This window comes from Stegastes partitus, unplaced genomic scaffold (genome assembly GCF_000690725.1).
Source record: "Stegastes partitus isolate 25-593 unplaced genomic scaffold, Stegastes_partitus-1.0.2 Scaffold9, whole genome shotgun sequence".
In the NCBI taxonomy this organism is placed as follows: domain Eukaryota; kingdom Metazoa; phylum Chordata; class Actinopteri; family Pomacentridae; genus Stegastes; species Stegastes partitus.
This window is the reverse complement of record NW_007577740.1, coordinates 112,873-134,695: the sequence shown is the minus strand read 5'-3', so window position 1 is coordinate 134,695 and position 21,823 is coordinate 112,873. Positions and strand designations below refer to the sequence as shown.

Genomic DNA, 21,823 nt, shown 5'->3' with positions numbered 1-21,823 from the left:
ATATTATTTCTTTCAAAACATAAATTAAAATTCTGTTTATTCGTATAGAAATGGAATCTTTGGGAGATAGGGTTGCCAGATTTGTACAGGTGGGCCTTAACATGAAAACCTTGTACTGCAAACTCACTCAAATAATAATTATTTTAAGAATATGTAGCTCATACTACAGTGTAGATTCTTAATGTAAATTACTGATATGCGGCATTTCATCCCCACTACCTGCAGTGTGTGTTGTCCCTTGCACTACAGTATGTGTGTTACAATACAATTACTACTGTAGGTGATTTCTGAGTGTTGCCCCTCAACATATACACACATGCATTTACCTGCCTTGACTGCAACAATTGCATTCACAACTACAGTAAAAAAAAAAAGTGTGTCATTTTCAGTGTCACAAACTTCAATAAAAGTAAAAGTAAAAAATAAAGTGATGAAGGCAAAATGAGTCTCCTTCTTTAGAAGAACAAGACTTTGTTCTATTTAGAGCATTTCTCAACAAAAAAGCCTCCATCTACTGTCTTTACCTCTCCATAGCAACAAGCAATAAGCTAACTGCAGCACATTATCAGCAGGAATCTACTCAGTTGTTCTTAATTGGCAATGAAAGGAGAGCTAAATATAACTTTGTAGATAGAGAAAAGACAAACACTACAAAAACATGAAAAAGGTATTTTATCATAACAGTTTTATTACAACTTGAACCAAACTAAGTGATACTTAATTGCTGTCCACACGTTTTTCATTTGGGCTTGTTTTAGACAAAAGCACAATTAGTTTTAATGTTGCATTCGGAAATTTGAGCCTAATCATTTTAGACTCTCTTGGTGACTGTTTTGCAGCAAAACAAACAACTACAGCACCTCAGTTGGCGCTGAAGAGCCAGTGCAATTCTCAAAATGCTGCAGCACCATTCATCAATATAGTTTCGATTAGCTCCCACCCACAGGACCAGCAGATTGGTGGACATACAGTGAGTCCATGTATAGCCTCTGACCCCCATTATGTTTGGCAGTGAGTCTGCAGAACAGTTTGGCACTCTATGATAGATCCTATACTGTTTACATTACAGCTGTGCATGCATTTATGTGCTCTGTGTATTGGTAGGGGGATATTTTATGAGCCTTACACAACCAAATGCAGGTTGCATTGATATTTCCATTTAGCCATATGGGCAAAATGTAGAAAGGCATAACCTCATGGACACATGCCAGCTTTAAAATCTACTCTTGTCACATGGGCGAGGCACAAGGCCTGGATGGCTGATGCAGCAGAAAGTGGCGCCAAGCTGGCCTAGTGTTAAAACACTCATCAATACCCACATGCATCTGTTCCCACAAGCAGCAGCAGGATAGTATGATGAGGCTGCAGTGTGTTCTGCATTTACATTTTGCCACGTACTGTAGTTTTACCTCCTCTAACAGTTACCTGTCCTTCACTGCTGTTCACAGTGTGCCTTGAAGTAGTTTCCATGCTGCTTTGTGCCTAATCATTGTCAAACAATTACTTGATTACTGAACCTGGTGCTTTATGATTACAATCTGGCTTAAGTGTGCACTGAGTAACTTCATGTGATTTTAGATCCCTGCCAAATGAATTCTATTTGAACAAATACACAAAGTGGTTAACACAGCACCTCATGCTGGTGATATTCTATGGAAAATAAAGCAGAAGTATTTAATTCTTAAATAAAAACTGTTGTTTGTATGATTGTATATGTCAAGACAGTAACTTTTTCAGTACATTTGTTCAACACAGCGCCACCAACTTTTTGAAATTTTGCTGCTTTCATCTCTCTTAGGTGAAGGTTATTTAGTTAAAAAAAACACATAGCTTGAATTTTTTCATCTCTTTCCTTCCTGCAGGGACCTACAGAACTAATCGTTCCACAAAGTCTTGTCTCTTATCTTTTCTGGCACACAAAGGGCAAGATGACCTTCCTGTTACAGGCGAGACAGCAAATTCTTCTCCCATCTTATGCCATGAGCTGCAAATTCAGTTTAGTGCTGCTTAAGACACCTGACTCACACCTTTTCTTCCCCACACACCTTTTTCAACAAAACTTTTCCTTTAACTCGGCTAATGTTAAATGAATGAATTATTGTTTTTCTCTTGTATGTACTTTTCTGGGTTCACATCAAATGCCAGTGCAAAAGAAGCCTGAAACTCACACGGTTCTTCCTCTTTGTTGCATGTGACTTTAGTGATTTTTTAAAAAAAAAATATTCTATTTAAACTAATAGAGATTAGACTGAAGCACCAACAGAACAGAAGAACAGGTAAAATGTGTTTTTAGAAAGGGTAAGGAGCAGTGGATTCAAGTGAAAATTGAGGATTCAAACCTGTAAAAGTAAATGCAGTACTTACCTCAGAGAGCTGGGCTCTGTAAAGAGATTTGTTGCACTGGAGAAGCTGTGCAGCCAGGTTACAGTCCTTCCTGTACAGGTCCTGTGGAAAACAACATGGCCACAATCAAAAAACATAACCGAGAAGGAAAAATCTAAAAAAAAAAAACACACACAAAAAAAAACACTTTTTTTTTTTTAAAGTTATGACTTTCCTTCTTCTCACACTTTTTAAGAAATGATCATCTGTACAAAACAGGAATAATTCCACAACATACAATGTACAACAGAAGTAAGTACAAACAATAACAAAAGTCAGTAAATTATAAAGAATGATGAGTCTGGACTGACAAACTAGTAATAATGAAACCTAATAGTAAAAAGGTTCTAAGGTACAGTATCGTACCGGGGTGAGTGCACACCCATGCAAAATCACTTAAATGTCAAATGATTCAAAATCGTATCACCTTAAAATAATTGCTTTCCTTATAAGTTAAACAGTAGTGTATTTGCTCATATAGAAAACCGAAAATTCACAGTTTAGATGTAATATATTAAAAATCGATTCCACATAGTAACCACTCAATACAACAAAAGGCAGCTCATCTTACTGAGAGTCCAATTTTTAATTTTTTTGTACTTTGTAAGTTCGACTTTGTTTCTGGTGACAGACCCAATCCCCCTCATCACTGAAGATAGGACATTTCTGCAGAAATGTTCTGCCATATTTTGGGGACTATTTTTTTTTCCAGCTGATCTTTGCTGGAGGGGTTGTGTTACTCTGCCTTTCTTTTTTAAATACCCAAAAGGTGTTCTATCAAATTTAAGTCAGGCATACTCGGTCAGGTCATAATTTTCACATTTTTCCATCTTTAGAAACTCTTGTGTGATTTTGGCAGTGTGCTTTGAATTTGTATCATGCTGAAATATTCCTCTTCCAACAAGTTTCTGCAGACTGTCATCCTGTCAGCCAGTGTTTTGGTATATCCACAGGCATTTATCGTGCTGTTTATAAATGTCATCACCCCAACTTTTGCACTCTTGCAGCCGCATGTCATTACGCTCCCACCTCCATGCTTCACTGTCAGGATTATGTATTCATGGTGGTAAAACCTGTTCAGATTTACACTAAACATGCTGGAGCCTATCTGAGCCAAACAAATTTATCTTTGTCTCATCTGAGCAAAAAATGTGCTCCTAATATTTATCCATCCTGTCATCCATTTTATTTACATCGCTGTCCTGGGGATCATGGGGGGGCTGGAGTCTATCCCAGCCAGCTTAGGCTGAAGGAAGGGGACACCCTGGACAGGTTGCCCGTCCCAATATTCTTGCCTTTTAGAAAAGCAGCTAAAAAGTCTCATGCCTGTGTTGTGTAACAGGCGTAACTTGTTTTACAAGAAGCAGTTATAGCAGTAATAGAGTACAGCAGGGTAAAGAGTTTGCTGTGTCCCCCAAGAGAGTGGAGTTAAGTGAATACTTTTTTGCTGAATCTCCCTTATTGCACAGTGTCCAGAGTGACTGGAGAATGCTACCATCCAAATCAGAATACATCTGTATTATCTAGCACTAGACCGCAAAGTGAAAAACAACATTCTGTACCATTTGCTTTGAAAAATGAACATTGAGAGGATGCTCAGTCTGAACAGTGTGATGTTCACTTGGCTCTTACTTACATTGTCCTCTTGTAGCTTCTCGATGGTTAGCTTTGCCTCCATCAGGTGGTTGTTAAGGACAATAATCTCTCTGCTCAGAGCTCGCTTTTCGTCATCGTGGTGCTGTGACTGACAACAACAGGAAAGTTTCAGAGATGACAAGCACAGAAAGAAGAAAACCCACCTTCAGTTTAAAAATGTCCATGTTTATTGTTATGTTTTATCAATAAATATATAATCTGGTATTTTGCTACTTTCTGTGCTTTTCTTGCAGAAAAAAAAAGTTACTAATAAACTTGAACATAATTAAGCACAACATTAAATAAATTTTAAATAAATTAAAAACAGCTTTCAAAAACCATTTTTCCCCATGTTTTTCCATCCAAATGATGATCTTGATGTATTTATAAATGCAAACAGCAAAGTGTACACCAGATCCAGTCTCTAAGTCTGGATACCGGATGGATTTAAAGACACAAAGGAGCTTCTGTAGCTGATTTTATTTTTCAGCCACTACAGATAATTGATCAGTAAACTGAGCTTCCACTGAACATATTTTCTTAATTTTTTTTGCATTTTGTGTGAAGTTTCATCCATCCATCCATCCATTATCTATACACCGCTTAATCCTCACTAGGGTCGTGGGGGGGCTGGAGTCTATCCCAGCTGACTTAGGGCGAAGGCAGGGGACACCCTGGACAGGTCACCAGTCCATCGCAGGGCCACACTTAGAGACAGACAACCAAGCACACTCACATTCACACGGACAATTTAGAATCACCAATTAACCTCAACATGTTTTTGGACTGTGTGGGAGGAAGCCGGAGAACCAGGAGAGAACCCACGCTGCACGGGGAGAACATGCAAACTCCACGCAGAAAGATTCCGGTGCCCCCACCGGGACACGAACCGGCAACCTTCTTGCTGCGAGGCAACAGTGCTACCAACTGCGCCACCCTGCAGCTGTAAAGTTTCAGTTAACTCATTATTGTTCTTAAAAGAAGAGGTCTGTCAGTTTCCATATCTGGCAATAAAATCTGGCCAAAGTCAGCTGTAATCAAAACATTTACTCATGGACAAAGTGTGAAAAAGTTCTTCCTCTTTGGAAAACAGTGTGAATTGAAGCACAGGCACTCAAAATACACCACTGTGTTTATCTGTCTTGTAATTACATTGTGTGTAGTTGTGCAGGGCCAAGGGGTCAGATGGGTTTGTGGCACCTCTGGAGTAAACAAGCTTTATGATTACAGAGAGACTTACTCAGCACCTCTCTCACCCTCAAGGAGGGTATACGTGAGCTGAATCAATAACAGCTGATGAGAACACTTCACGAGAAAAAAAGTAAATAAAAATCTGTGGGCCTTTATTCTGAAAATGACCAATTTTCTTTACACTAAAGGCTGCATGACCTTCAGCTCTTCATTATCTGTACGTGGCATCTCACACTGTAATCACGACGACGGCGACCGTGAGGATTATTATCTTGTGCTGTAACAAATCCATTCGATGAGCGTTTTCAGCTGTCTATTCAACAGCAAAGACACCTGATGGTCATACAGTGTTCTCAGGCGGACTAGTTAATTGTATCTTTCCACCGGCAAAAGCAATGTCTAACAAATGAAGTGAGATGCGGTGCACTGAGGAACAATAGGTTTGCTATCACTCTGCCATTGGAAGGAGGACAGCCAATTGTTATAAGCCATAATTAACGTCAGTGGTACCAACAGCAGGGCATTCATATTCAAACTGGCTCTCCAAGTGTTCTGTACCATCTCTGAACCCCCTGACTTGCTTACATGCTTCTCTTCCTTGTCTCCTGTCTGCAGTTACTTAAGTGTAAGCATGAGAAACAGTACGACTGAGTACGACATGCACTTACACAAACATACATTTGGACACTTACATTTCTGTGGATCTTTTCCTCCAGATCTTGGTTGATCCTCTGCAGTGCCGAGTAGCTGCTTTGTATTCTAAACGACACAATAAATGACACAGCTCACTTGTGGATAATAACTTACATATATAAAGCAGCAGCAGCCGGAGACCTCACCAAGATGAAAATAAACATACGGGCAGGTTTAGCAGTGTTCAAGTCACGGCAGAATCACATGCCACAGTTTTAGCTTATACCACTGACCTAACTCTTGTAATATGATCATGGAGCGAATGTTTTACTCTATTACTTGTGATCCAGAAGGCAGTAACACACAGTGTAGGAAACATTAAAGGTACTGGTGCAAAATAGTGGTAAGCACTCACTTCCTGTGGCGTTGGACCCACCCCAGTCCTGAAATAACTACAAAGGATCATAAGATGCACTAAACAAACACACAAATGCAGATGATGTTCTTTTCTAACTTCAATAAAAAAAATTTAACTCTATTTGATTTTTTTTATCCTTGTTAGAAAAAGTGTTGCATTTAATCAACGGTGTACAAACACATTTTCAACCAATGAGTTCATCCACAGCCTTGTCCAGTGTGGCTTTAACGGACAACGATCAGAGACAGTGATCAGTAAACAGACACTCCTGAGACCAGTGACTAGTTCTAAAAACACCCCCCAAATATCCATCAACTTCTCTGAGGCCTTCAGAAGGCGGGGGGACAACATTCAACAAGGAGCATAGACAACCTCACTAATTCTGTGCATCTTCGATGTGTGACACTAAACAGTGTAAATGTTGGACTCAGTGACTCCTGATTTCTGATCCCACTGTCCATTTACTCATTACCATTATCATTGCCAATATAGTCATACTTGGATGTTTTATGACAGCCACTCTCCTGTAGAGATGCTGTGTGTTTGAACAACAAACACTTATTGCTCATTGTTAAAAAGAATTTTAAAAAAACATTCCATGTTGTGGTAATATTTGTATTCAAATGTCTCCTAAGCCATCGTCATGTGGAAAAGCACTTTCCCGTGCATATAGAGGATGTTACAGTGTTATGGATTACACAGAATTTGCCAGTCTCTCTCTACAACTTGTATAACTGACTGTTGCATTTTGACCGAATAAATTCCACTAACTTGGACTGAAAGACCCTAATTGGATGATGCACCGCTGTTTTGCATATAAGACTAAGATTGGCTTCATAAAATCACCAACCAGTGTCACTTAAATATTAAATCCAGTCAATTTTAATGCAGTTATATTTATTTTGGTCAAAGCCAAACAATGTTGAACAATAGGACTTCACACCAATTGAACTATTATGGCCTGTCCAAATTTAAGAATCATATGCAACAAGAGTCAGTCTCCCTTTACTCGTGACATTAATTTATTTTATTTTTTTAATACTTTGTGTTTCTGTTGTCATAAGCAGATGATTTTTCAGCTGCTCTCTGCAGGAGAGGTCACATTGCTCTAACTTCCACCTTTAAATGCTTCACAGGTGGTCTTTTGGATTCATTCACTTGTGCAGGCCATAATTTTCACATTTTTTGATTTTAAATACTCTTGTGTGATTGTTGCAGCATTTTGGATCATTGTCATGTTTGACAGTTCATTTCCTACCAAGCTTCTTAAGAACGGAGCTCATCTTTTGATTCAATATTTGAGTACAGAACCATTCAAAGTGCCTTCTGTAAAAGCTATCCCCCTGCATATTCTTTATTCATGCTGCTCCATATTAGCACACTTGGCCTGGTTCACATCAAACATGCTGGACCAGGTCTGATCCAAACAAATTTATTTTGGTTTCATCTGACCAAAGAATGTGCTGCCAGCGTTCCTCTGGCTTCGCTTCATGTTGTTTTGGAAAAGTTGAATGTTGGACCCTGTCTGTTGAGGTTGACGTTATGCAATGTCCTGAACAAAGTCTGAGCAGTGAGTGAAACATCAGTTCCCCAGATAATCCTTGATCCAAGTCATCCACTGCACTTCTGTTGTTGGATGTGTAGCTCTTTTTTTTTTCTTTTTTTTTTTTTTTAAATCTCCTAGCTACAGTTGTAACTATACTTATCAACAGCCTAATGGTGGACATAAACTGATAATCTTGTACCCACTCCTATCTTTATGAAGTTCTTAACTGTAGCTTGGATATACATAAGATCAAGTACCCTACACCTCAACTTAAAATAACACAATTGTGAGGCAACACAAGTTTGAACTATTACACTTTTAGTTATATTGCACACAGGGTGTGCTCAGCTTTACCATATACTGTTCATCAGTCTGCACAGTGAAGCAACAACATGCAGTGCAGTGGGATTTTTAAGGTGTCCCACAAAGTGCCATTCTTCACCATAACTATTATGAAATGCCACATGTAATACGTGTTGTTTCACTCACTCTTGTAGTAACGTTTTTATGCAAACTACATGATCTTGGCTGTGCTGCACTTCAAGCAATGTCATGATTACACTTTTTTTTTTTTTTTTTAGTAATGACTCCACACTCCTAAACTTTTACCAAATGCTGACAAACCATTTTCTCATAAGATACCATATAGCCAAGACCCAATACTCCCTCCTTATTGGTATTCATACACTGACAGTATTGGTAAGGAAATTGAATTTGGCTAGGAAAACTAGAAATTTATAATCTGATTGCAATTATAACAAAATCAACATTTCTCTTAGATGACACGAAAATCCATCCTGCCCAAGCGCAATCATTGAGATATTATTTATTTAGTATTTAGTTAATCATTATGCCTTGAATTTCATTAAGAAATGTGCATTTTATGCAATTAAAAAATACAACTGGTCCTCATTTCCAGCAAGAGAATATTGACACATTGTTTTTAATTTGAGCTATGGGGGTTTCCTCCTAAAACTTCCACAGAAACACAGTTTAAATGTCATACGAACTCGAGAGTGGGAAAAATTTTGTCATGTTTTTGATTGTTAATAAGAATGTTTTTGTTTTTTACTGTGTGACAGAACTATTTTAGTGTGATTTCTCCTCACTGCTCATGTCTTACTTACAACACCCAGGTAAGAAAAGAAGGAAAAGATGAATGTTAAGTTGTAAAAAAAAAAAAACAACAACAACAAAAAACCAGTGTCATCAAACGATTCCCTATAGACTTTTCTTTATATCCTGAGTTGATATCAAGCCAAAGTGCTTTATAATAGTGAAATAAGATGAATGTCACAGTTTAGCTAATACGTTTAAATGCTGAACCTACAATATTATTTATTATGCTAAGTGAAGTGCCTAAGGCAGGTACTAAGGTGAAGTACCTACAATAGTATTTACTATACCAAATTAAATAACTAATTTAAGCATGAAGGCCCTACAAAATTATACTTGTAAACTAAAAACCCAAAGAATCATGAGATGTCCTGTAGGTGTTGTACAGTGTAGCCTACCTGCGCAGTTTATCAGTAAACTTGTCCAGCTCCTCCTGTGCTCGGCGCAGCTCTGTCTCCAGGTACTGCCGAGTGGAGTCAAACTCGCTCTGTAGCAACTCCAGCTTGTGTGTTGTGTAGGAAAGCCTTTTCCGTAAGTCCTCCTTCTGCTCCAGCAATGAGCTACACACACACACACACACACACAATAGATGACTGGGTTCAGGGAATATGGTTGAGGACACAAGCTTGTACCATGTCTGTGATTATCTAAATGGACTTGGAGGAGTCAACATATCTTTGTGACCCCTGGATGGCCATGCAGCTGTGATGAGAACATCATGACAGGATGCTAAACAAAAAAAACCTTGGTTGGAGAAACGCTTTGTATGAAGAAAATATGGGACAAAAACCCAGGTCTCCACTTACAAATCCAGGCAGGGGTAAGCCAAAATACAGACATTTTTTTTTAAAGTTCTGTAGCACATCACAGAACCCAATCACCAGTGAGATTGGTCCCACTAAAAAAGAGGGTGTAATTTGTGATGAAATATGAGCCAATGAACTCTAATATATCACATGAATAGACCCTGAAGGCTCACATTTACGAAACAGCGATATCCCCCACATGTAATTCAGCGAGACAGCACAATGATGGCTATTTTTAGAGTATGTGCATTACCTGGGCTTCAGTCTAATAAAAGGCCAAGTGTGAGTGGGAAAAGAGGAAATGTCTGCTGCTGTGATGGATCTGAATGTGCACGGCTGGGCTTAATGGACCTTGTATTGACAGACAGATGGAGGAAGGAGGGTAATGAGTATCTGCAGCCGGATAACAGAAAGCCAGAGTAGATGGAGATGTGGTCACGTCGCTCTTTTCATTTCTTCATTTTGTCTCTCTTTTAATGAGATTATAGATACAGAGGGTAGGGGCTGAGAGAGGCAGAAAAAAAAATCAGGGACAGGTTCCTTTCACTGAGCTTTTCAGATCACTAAGTCGAGGTATTTCCCAGCTTCCATCTTACTAGCATGCATGATAATGTTTTATTAGTCATGAAAACTGGATGAGGTCAGAACTTTAGTTGTGTAGACTAAGTATAAAGAGGTTTGTGGTTCATGGAGACAGAGTTTCTCTGGTGGCAAAAAGTATTCCTACTGAAATATTGTTCCACATGACTTAATTTGTCTTATATGTACATTTTCTCATAATTGTTCCATCATAGTGGTTAAAGTAGAGGTGTTCAGTGTATGTACACATTAGGCTTCAACTAGTTACTGAAAACTATTTGAATTGAGCTAAATAAAGTGATGGATATCTAAAAAGTGATTCATGAATTCCACCTTTGTAAAGTCCAGTTAAATTTAGGCAACTACTAGGGATAGACCAATTATCAGGGGCCGATATTTGATAGTTTTCTTTTTATCAGCATTGTTCTCATTAACCGATTAAACCGAAATTAAACACACTACTTTGATGCAGCTGCCTCTATCTGTCTGTAATCAGAAATGTCGCTCCAGCAGAGGCACAACCTACAAAAACTGAAAAAGAAACACAAGCCATTGCCACAAACCAGGAAATGTACTGCTGTCCCAGGGGTCAAAGCTAAGCTAACAACTGGAGGCTAAGTTAGAAGGCAGCCACAAATCACCCTCAAAGAGAGTCTGGAAAACAATCATTAATAATGCTTTAGGATATGGACTTAAGTGGCTATTGCAAGTGACAAAAAACAGAAGAACAGTGGATGGACTTGCAAGAGACAAACTGATCAATCTCATATCAATCGATCGATCAGCAAACAGAGGAGAACGTCTTACCATCCCACAATGTTCTGATGTCTTGATTCCTACTGCTAGGAGCTGACTTGATAATGAAGAAGTCTAGTTGTGAATGTCAGGTTCCTGCTATTAAATGCTGTTAAAGTATAAAAATTAAACTGCATCGGTTCAAAAATATTGGTTATTTGTCTTTCTTCATGATCAATAATTGGCATCGGTATCGGCCCTGCGAAAAACCAATATCGGTTGATCCCCAGCACCTATTTACTTCAGCTTTAATTACTTGCTTAGAGTTTCTGAAAGGTCAGCTATGTGATTAAGAGAAACTAAAGTCATTGTTTATGCTAGATGGGATGTGGAACGCATGTGCATAGGCGCTGAAGCCGCCACAATCTTGAATTTATTTGGTCATTTCAGTTTGGAGCAATGAATTCTTCAACCGGAAGAACTGTATTTTGTACTTATCATCTGAATAAAATCCATAGGAGTGTGAAAACAACTCTGTTAGGTTTAGTGAAGGGTTTGTGAGTGTCCTTTGCTGTCGTTATAATCATAAAAACATGGTTAAACGAAACATTGAATACTGGTTTGAAACAGGACACAAGCAGCCATGTCCCGTCTAAGTCCAAAGTTTTGTCAACCCATCAATCCACTCTGTCCTGCTCTTCACACTGATTTTGTGGTGCTTTTGCATATGTCACCTCACTTCCTTCTCGTCATCCGTCTTAGTTGTTATTGCCAACAGAGGGCATAGTCACAATTCCAGGTTGTAATTACTGACTGAATATAAAAAGTCACTATGACATCGCCCAATGATTTGTGGACTACTGTTGTGATGGTACTGCCTCCATCTTGGTCTTTTGAAAATGAGCATTACAAGTAAGCTGACTGCAGAACTCATGGAAACTACTTTAGGTGATACAATAAACAACACCCTGCTTTATTGCATATTTTACTGTAATTGAGACAATAAGTTACAAAATAAATAACACGCTGTTTTCAAAAAGCCTTAAAACTACCAATCAAGAGACTAAACTCATAGTAAAACTGTTAGTCTGACTTACCAAATGTAGACTTCTGGTTTAAGCCTGCCATTTCTGTTAGTCATTATTATTCAGTCATTATTTATATTGGTAATGAAACCTGTGTTTTCTCTACTTTGCTAGTTAAACATTTCTGCCACACACTTTCATTGACATTAATACTGCTACTTTTGCTTCATGGTCATTATTTGAAGTTCTGCAACCCTTTGGCTTTTAAAAGAAGTCATGAGTGTGGAGCATTGAAATTTATACCAATTGGCATTTCCTTTTTGGCAGAGCAACATGTTGAAAGGAGTAATGGTTATGCAAAATCACAGTTCTTCCAGTAGCTAGTTAAGCTAACTTTTACATTAGCGACTTGACCCTGCACTTTCAAAGAAGCCATTCTAGCATCATGTTGAGATAACTTGTTCATGAATGAAAAATAAAAGCCTTTTAAAACATGTCCTCAGAGTTTGACCTTAATTCTTGTCATGGGAACTAGCTTGTGCTTCTTAAAAAAATCTGTCCTCCTGGATTATTTTTTTTTTTTACTTGACCAATTGAAGTGTATTTGCCTCCAGCACAGCTCTGCATCAAGAAATGTCCAGTCTCTATAGACAAACCTCAGACTGGATCTGAAAAATCATTTATGTTAGTGATTGCCACAATTTTCACGGAAAGCTGCCGCATCTACATTTATTACCTACATCTACATCTATGTCTACAATTATGTCAGTAAGTTAAAAAAAATACCTGCCCACAGACTGATTCAATGTCTCAAGTGACTGGATGGCATTTCAGATCTGCATTACCCAGCAGCCCCCACCTCCTCACCTCCTGCTTCTTTTTGATTGGCAGGCATTAGCAAGGGAATACAGGTGTTTGTTGTTTGGTAGAGGATGGGTTTACGTGAAGTAGCTCCAGGGATAAAATATCCCCCATTAGTGACCTCCTCTGTGAACAGGAGCTGAGTCAGATGTAATGAGTGTTTTCATTCCGATGAGATGAGATGACGAGGCAACATGACTTCTGGGCTTGGAGAGGCGGGATGAGGCTGCTTTAGCACCTCTGGACGGCAAGAAGAGACACCTCGTGGGTGGATGAGCGGACAAACAGATAAAAATGAGGATGAATGGAAAGATGCCGTCAGAGAGATTTACTCTTACCTCTTTTTCGGGTGTTTGCCACCATTTCGGGGGACTTTTAAGGCGGTTTTGCCAATGTATATCTTTTTCATGGTTTGTCTGTGTTCCTTCCCTCTCATGTGTTTATAGGGCTTGACCACAGGGAGCCGGCATGTATGTTAGTTTCCCAAAGGAGACCAGCTAAGTCTGGCCTGCAGAATTACTGAGTGCTCTATCTGTGTTGACCCTGCCAAACAAAGCAAACAGACAGGTTGGCAACTATTAGTAACTACGGCTCAAGCAGGGATCCTGGTTGAAGGACAAAGTCGATATTAAAAATGTTGGACCAACGTTGTTGGCGAAGTGCCAACATTTTGCAATCATAGTCATTTTAATGGCAAATATCCCCATAGTTTTGTCCTTGGCAAGAAAAGGAAAGCTTAAACAATATTACACTCTGCGCTAAATCCAGAAAAAATGATCATTTTGAAGGCTAATATCTTTTAAAAGTTATAATTCACCCTCTTTAGTGAAGGTTTCGGGCTATTTCTTTTGTTTATTTTGTTTTCCACTGATGCCTGCAATGAAACAGTGCAAGTGAAAATAAAAATCTATCTAAGATATCAGTGCTAAATGTCAGGTTGAAAGGTTTCTTTTAGTCATCCTGCAAAGTTCCGTTACCATGTGAGGAGAATTCATTGAAGGAGAGGAAATATACAGTGCATTTCAGGGTATGAAACTTTGTGAAATTTATATTGGTTACATGAGAGGTCCTGATAAATATTCATACTTCTCTATTAAATGTTAGTTTCCCACCCAGTGTAAATAACGTGAGTGGAAACATGGATTCGAATTAGAAGTATTTCTCTGTAACTATAAATATGAAAGTCTTTATTGTGTGATTCTAAACATTAATCAGCCTCATCACGACTGTGTGGGTTTGATCCGATTTTGACAGCAGTCTAGAACATAAGCAAACAATGATGCAGCCGTCTTCACAAAGGCACTTAAATGTTGTTCAATTCCTGATTGTTCACATACTTATGATATCATTCTTCTCACCTAAGTCATACCCACTTCAAATGAGAGAAAGGGGATTTTACAGAAAATACATCATATTTGTAGGTTTGATAAACTGCATTTTGGTCCTTGTGGGACACGAACCTGCTTAATGTCACTGATAGTGGATGAAAGTCCTTTGTGACAGGCTGATATCAGAATAATCAGTTAAAACAAACATCTCTTGCAGATCCAACATCTTCATCTTGTATATATCCAAAAACATAGAGTGTGAACTGTCACGTGCATCCAGTCTGAATGACAAGGGTTTGACAAGGTCAAAAGGCTGAAGCTTCCTGTATAAACATCTCCTCCTTTCTTCCAATGCTCTGCGTCTTGATGGCGTTCACAGCACAGGTGCAGCTTTCAGCACACAGACAAATGGTGCAGGTTATTAGATGTGACAGCCCGTCAAAGCTTGATCAAAGCTCCTCTGATCCGAATGCTGGACTGACCATTTAGGAAAAAAAAAACAACGACAGGGTGTGGATGGGACTGCAGTAGGTTAGAGCTCAGCGAAGCTTCCTGTTTGGGGTGTTGTAGCTGCAGGAACTGTTCATACACATGTGTAAAAACCAGATGACATACAGAAACATGTTGATCCACTGACTCCCAGTTGTTGGGAGGTGATTTATGCTGCTGGCTGAGGAGGCAGGGAGACATGTACTCCTCCAGATGGTGACAGCTCACCACTGCCACTGGAGCCTTCATTCCAGCTGCTCCCCTCTGAGTCATAGCAAACCAGCTCTGAATATGTGTGTGTATGTGTGTCTGTGTAACATTTGGCAGGTGGTAGCACGCCTTTGTGTGCATATGAGGTGTAGAAATGTCTGAGTTTATATGTGTAGTTGTGTACTTTTTTTGCCTATATGTTTGCAGATGTGTGCATGTGCATCTGTATGTCGAAGTGTGTACCTGCATGTGTGTATGTGTTTGTGCTGCGGCATCAGTTCTGCCCATTCAATCTCCTTCTCCCATGAATGAAATAAACCAATACTATCTTCCATAAAAGTCAAAAAGGACAGTTGTTCACCACATATCTCAGGCCATGTCAGGTGTCCACCGTCAAACCGCTATCACACATCACACACAGCTCATACACTCGCTTGCTTCTTCCTCCTTTAGCCGATTCTCACACTGCAGCAAAACCTTAGAAGGGGCTCATTCAGATGGCGCTGCCTGCCACCCACTCGTGCCATGCTGACATTTGAGAGGAACTCAGTGCACTGAAAAGAAGAGGAAGAGGGTGGTGGTAAAGGAGGAGGAGGACATTAAAGTTGCGGAATGAGGGAAAGGGAAAAGCAGGAAGCTTTTTGGGGAAATGTCAGCCAGAGTATTTACAATTTAGCCAAAGACAGTAAAGAGGAAGCAAGCATTGCCAAATTAGAAAGGAAAAGCAAAGAGAGTGGGTGTGAAGTCGCTTCTGAAAATCACACATTTCTGTCTCTCCTTCCTTTGCTTTTCCCTGCCTTTTCTGTTGATCTTCCCCCTTTCTGCCTTTGGCTCTCAGGAAAAGCCCTCATCACAGGCCAAGACCTCAGCAATAGAGCAGGATAACCCGCGTGGCTGACTCATACAGCAGCGGGGAACGAAGGTGAAGATGACGCTCTATCTGCCCCGTGTGCAGATCGAGCATCAAAAGGGGGAGCTGACCTGCAGCAGTCACTTTTTTCAATGACACGTACAATATGACTCAACCACCTCACAGGAAAAAAAAAAAAAAAACAACTTTCAAATTAGGGGGCTGTTCTGTGAGTGTGTGTGGGTTTATGCCTTTGCTGTTTTTCTGTCCAGCCTTGATTAACTATGGAGCAGACACCTAAGCAGCTACAAAGTACCGTCATTAGCAGCAGCAGGGGATAATGACCTGCTGAACGGATTTCATGTGCTGCTGATGGCACTCAGCAAAAGGAAGTGTGTAATCACGACAACATCCCAAGAGGATTTTAGGATGAGCGGAAGAGGTGATGGAGGCTATACCTGAGTCCCCAATACAAGCAGGAAGAGATCCACAGGTCTGTGCTGCTGAAACCAAAAAGTCAATGCACAGAACTGACTGAGTTCATCATCAACATTAGAACACATTTTAAGCTGACATTTAGACATATAAAACAGATGGAAAAGATGGATATATAATACCAGAAGGCCAGTTTGAGTATCATGGACTTGTGTTAATAGAATAGTTCAACATTTTTTAAAGAATTGCTCTTTTGCTTTTCTGCTAGGAGATAAATAAACAGATCAATACCATTTTATATCGGAAATATAAAGCTACAGAGTGTTGGTTAGCCTGTCTGGTCAGAAGGTAACGAAATGTTCTGACCAGCAAAACTCACTAATAAACACAAGCATTCTTGTTTGTTTATGCATGCATAATAGAGGGTTGTGTGAACTAGTTCTTGGCCAGGAGCAGAACATTCTTTAACACTACAAAAGGGCTGAAAGTTAATTAGTGAACTTCAGAGGTTCTTTTCAGTGGATTTTTTTTATTTTTTTTACCTGTAGATATAGCCAGGTTAGCTTTTTTATTTTCATTTATGCCTTTGTGCAGTGGTTTATAATACGAAAGATTTGACAACTATGTCACAAAGCAACCCCGGCACAAGCTATAAGTAGATCTCTGTTTTTCACATTTTATGTTTAGAATGACAATATGTAGGAGTGAACATGACCTAAGGCTCAGGGTTTAGGTTGTTCACTGATTTTCTTTACACTTAGATCTTTTTCGTAATAATTGCATCCCTATGCAGTCAAAAGCTGTACTTATGGCACATCATCATTTAGTTTGAATGAGTGTAATCCTCCATTTGTGGATAAATGATGCAACATGATGAGTAAATGCAAACATGCTAGAGTTTAGGTCCCTCAAAGCAAATCAAACAAAATGGTATAAAGTGGACTGATAAGATTTTCATCCACATTTTTCGTTTTTGATTTCTTAAAATCAAAAATGAATATTATTGAATGTGGCCAAATATTTAAAAAAAAATATATGAGCAAATACACAGATAAGTTGCAAATATAAACATAGAGCATAGAAACATAATTTTCTGATTAAACATTTGGTTAAGGTACAAAGAAAATATATAAACTTCATGTTTGTGTTCCTATGGCATTAGAAATAAACATAAACTAAAAGAAATATAAATGTTGTCAATAAAACTAGTTCTCAAATTGCTTAGTTAGGAGGAAACGCCTCAAGCTGTAAGAACACTGACAGCTACACACATATGAACGCACACACACATACACAAGCACATGCTGTTCTACAAAAACAGCAACAGCCTCGAGACAAGAAAATCATGTTATGGTGCCAGAGAACCCAACTGAGAGCTGTCCTAGCAAAGCCAGTGAGACCTCATCTTTCTCCGACCCAGAATCCACACCGGAACTTCTGAACTCTCTCACTCAGTCTAAGACTCAAACATTTCAGGTGATTACTGTGTTCCAAGTCAGTAGTTCTGAATTGCTTTTGCATTTCAAGTTTTCCTCAAAGTTGGGAGTTAAAAAATAAATACATTCTTAAAAATCCCATTTCTGTTCACAGTCTTTTCTGCACTCTTCACTTTTTTGAGCCCTGACTTGTTGGTTGAACAATACAACTGCCCTAAAATAGGTTACTAAATGTTGTAGCATTTGACTCACAAAAATAAGCCCAGTGTTTGTCATCATTGCAGCCACAACCAAAAAGAGATGGGATAGAAAAATAAAAGCAGCTTTTGCCTTGGGTTCGGTCAGAGGGCCAGGGGACAGAGTTCTGCTCTGCTCAGGATTCAGGGCCATTTTTCTGTCTGTCTGTCTGTCTGTCTGTCTGTCTGTCTGTCTGTCTGTCTGTCTGTCTCTCCTCCTCTCCAGCAACAGGGTTTAACTCATTAAAATAGAACAGACACACATGCATGCACACACATACACAGCATCACCCACCATCACAACATATTGTTTACGAGTAGCGCTCAAATGGACAGGTAGTGATTAGACACAACAAAGGAACAACCTCTGCAAATTTGCTCGCCTGAAGTGTACTGCTCTGTGTTTGTGTGTGTGTGTGTGTGTGTGTGTGTGTGTAGGTGTGTGTGTGTGTGTGTGTGTGTCCACAAGCATTTGCGTTGTGCACTTACACACATATAACACGTATAGCAGGCAGCTCAGATGTACTGGTTCCTCCATGACTCTCAAGAGGCTGCCTAAAAAGTTTTAAGTCAGGGATGCATGAATGGAGCGTTAACAAAAAACAGACTATACTAAGAAAATACAGAAAGCAAGACGGCACTAACAGCTTCCCAGCAGAGTGCCATTTATGTAGTGGCTTAAAAAAAAAAACAGATGTGTACTCTGTAACCTCCAGCTCAGGATCATCACAGGCAAACAAGCTACTGAAAACTGAAAATTGGTAGAAAAGCTTTAATTCATGTGTTTAATTCCCTTCTGAATATCCACATTGGTCATTATTAGGAAGGTTACTGTGATTTCACAGCTCAAGCATTTATAGTCTACTTATAATATCTCATTTGTATAAGTTGAAGACAAATTACATTGGGTAATGTATATGCTGTATGCATGTGTGATAGCTTCAATTTTAGGATATAGGAAACTTATTTTTGCTAAAAGGGCTTAAATGTATCATACTTATTGCTATCCTATAAGGCAGCATTTAGCTTATACTTTACAATCACCACGCTTGGTTTATTTTTATAGTGTTGTATTTTTTTCTTAGTGCATATCTGACACAAGAATTTCCTTTGAAATTCATCAAGTTCTATCCTATCTTGTCTTATTTTTTTATCTTGTACTTTGTATCTTTGCACTAATGTTACATTAATTCAGTATTATATCTAAATGCAAAACACTAGTTTACCTGAACAGTATATTTTAGCATTATTCCATTAATGTCAGTGATATTCAAAGTGGCAGCTGTTCAGCAACACTTAAGTCCCATCTTAAAGTTCTTTAAATTGGTGTCATTTGTCCAGACCGAGGAAGGAGCTGGCTTAACAACACAGGTTATTGTGTCAATGTTTAATTCAAGCAACATTGTCAAAAAAAATATAGCAGCTGGCATATGCAGTTAGAAGCTGTTTAGGTAGCTTCATCGCTATGTGGAATAAATCTGACCTTTACCATCTGATTGCTGGTGCTGAAGAGGGCAAAGGGGAGGAGGAGTAGTGGGGTTGAAGTGATAAGATCTGCCTAATAACCCCCAGAGGAGCTGTCAGAGCTGGAGGAGGGGGAGACCCACAGACAGGATGGGATAGAGAGGCTGACTGTTCAGACCACAGAGGACAGAGCACTGGTCAGTTAGAACAACACTGGCCACTTCAACGGGTCAAAACTGACCTTTAGCCTCTTCAGACTAAGCTCTCTCTCTCATGCCACTTTTGACCATGTCTTCTATGGCTCTAATGCCAGTTCATCCACACTGATGTATCAGAACATCGAGACCACCTCAGACCAACTGTGGCATGGACTCTACAGAATCCTTCAGGATGAACTTTAGAGTGGAACTTAAGTGTTGCTGAACAACTGCCACTATGAATATCACTGACAGTAACGGAATAATGCCAAAATGAACTATTTGGATAAACTAGTATTTAGGATTTAGCTGTAATGCTAAGCTACTGTGTGTATTGGCACAAGAGGGGGAGAGCCAAGGTGTCCTGTGGCACCATGACCTCAGCAGCAGATCCTTTAATCCCTGAAAGTTAGGACTTTGAGCTGCTGTTGATCAGACATGTTCCAGCACATCTCCAACATTCTGTCAATGGTTCATGGTTTGTCTGTCCTTTCACCACCACTGCTGTTCAGGAACACTTTGCAGTCCTGCTAGTTCATTGTGCTCCCATCCAGTTCACACATAACAGTCTAGATCTTGTCTAGGTTGCTCAGGTCTGTACACCTGCCCTCTTCTCCAGTATCCTGCATGTTAAATATGAAGACTGACTGTTCACTCAGTATTGCTCATATCCCAGGCCATGACATGTTCTATTGGTATGAGATAAAGCATTGTTTGCTTCATTTGTAAATGTTTTGGCCCATTAGTGTGATGGTGAAGTTAGGCCAATATTAATGAAACAGGAAAGCCATTTATTTGCCTTCTTGCCAATAATTGGATGAGAAGACTATTGAAAAGACTATTCTCATTCAACTGGCAGCCAGTCAACTTAGCTTTACAAAGACTGGGCTAAGAAACTAGTATGCATCTGTCTATGGATCAGTCTTAAGGCAACAAAATCCACCTCTAAAGCTCAATAATCAATATGGATCTTGTTTGTTGGATCTGTACAAAAAACAAACTGATAACTACAGTTACACTTTGGCTTTTGCATGGACTGAACAAACAAATTAAAATGTACTAATTAGTGAGCTTTAGAAGCATAGACACATTTCACTACTGTCAGACTAAGTCAGGCCAGATGTTTCAACATTTCCAGTCTCTCTGTCAGCTAACTGTGTCCTTAATGTAGATTCACAATTAGGAGACAGATGTGACAGTGGTAGCTACCATGTCAGTTATTGAAGTAAAAAAGCCTATTTCCTAAAATGTTAAACATAAAACACAATAAATGAGTTTATTACCTTAATGAATACAGCTGCTCTCATACAGGATGAAAGGTGTCGCTGAACACTTGAATGAGTATGAAAATGATTCAGTCACCAGATCTCAACCCAAGTGAGCCTGCTGAAGATCATATGTTGGATACAGTTCTCCACCACTGTTATTCAAACTCCAAATGAGAGAGAAAATATTTATAGAATCTATGGCAATGACAAGCTACATTTAATGACATCTTACGTTGTTCAATACTTCAGTTATTATTCACCCATATATATTAAAAAGATGCACTTCAGGCCATCTTGACAATTTGTCAAAACACAAATAACTAAATTGCTGATTCTAAAGTGCAGGATACATGATGAAAATTGGCTTTTAAGCCAACATGGACAAGGAATCTTTAAATGTATTTGAAAGAGTATAAAGCATCTTTTCATTGCTATTTCTTCCTGTATAACAAGAGGGACTTGAGCAAACAATGATCACATATTATTCAAAATTTACATCCATTTACAATATGTATTTACTGAGGAACAACTGTCCCCAATCAACATCTTAAAACTCTAAAGTTAAGTAAAACTTTTGTTTCCTTGCCATCCAAAAACATCATCTCTTCAACGCTCTTTGGGATAGGAACATAATAATTTTGCTCAATGTTGGCCTGCCAATCATCTTTTAAGGACAGCTGTCACTATTTATAAGTGGTGTCAAGCTCCATTTTAAAATGAAACACTTCAAATTGTCAGACATTCGCTGGAATATTCTAACAACATTTTAAAAACTGTTTGAAACTTTAAATCTGTTTATCTGACTGAGGCCTTCTCTGCACTGGCGCTCCAATTCTCCAATGTGTCGCCATGTAAAATTAACATCTCTATCTCTGCCACAGGGCCCCGACATAGGAGCTCGGCCAAGGGAGGGACAGAGACTGAAAGAGAGGCAGAAAGAGAGAGAGAGAGAGAGAGAGAGAGAGAGAGAGAGAGAGAGAGAG

At 39.1% G+C, this 21,823-nt stretch overlaps 1 protein-coding gene across 1 annotated transcript in view; it reads right to left on the bottom strand.

Moving 5' to 3' along the window:
• LOC103359114 (brain-enriched guanylate kinase-associated protein) overlaps window positions 1–21,823 on the bottom strand; it is a 30,938-nt gene that overhangs the window by 3,422 nt on the left and 5,693 nt on the right. Inside the window, exons 3-6 of the mRNA XM_008284333.1 lie at window positions 9,320–9,481; window positions 5,901–5,967; window positions 4,019–4,126; window positions 2,365–2,445 (exon numbers count right to left, since the gene is read on the bottom strand). Of these exons, the coding sequence (XP_008282555.1) occupies window positions 2,365–2,445; window positions 4,019–4,126; window positions 5,901–5,967; window positions 9,320–9,481 (418 nt within the window). The remainder of the gene's footprint in view (window positions 1–2,364; window positions 2,446–4,018; window positions 4,127–5,900; window positions 5,968–9,319; window positions 9,482–21,823) is intronic.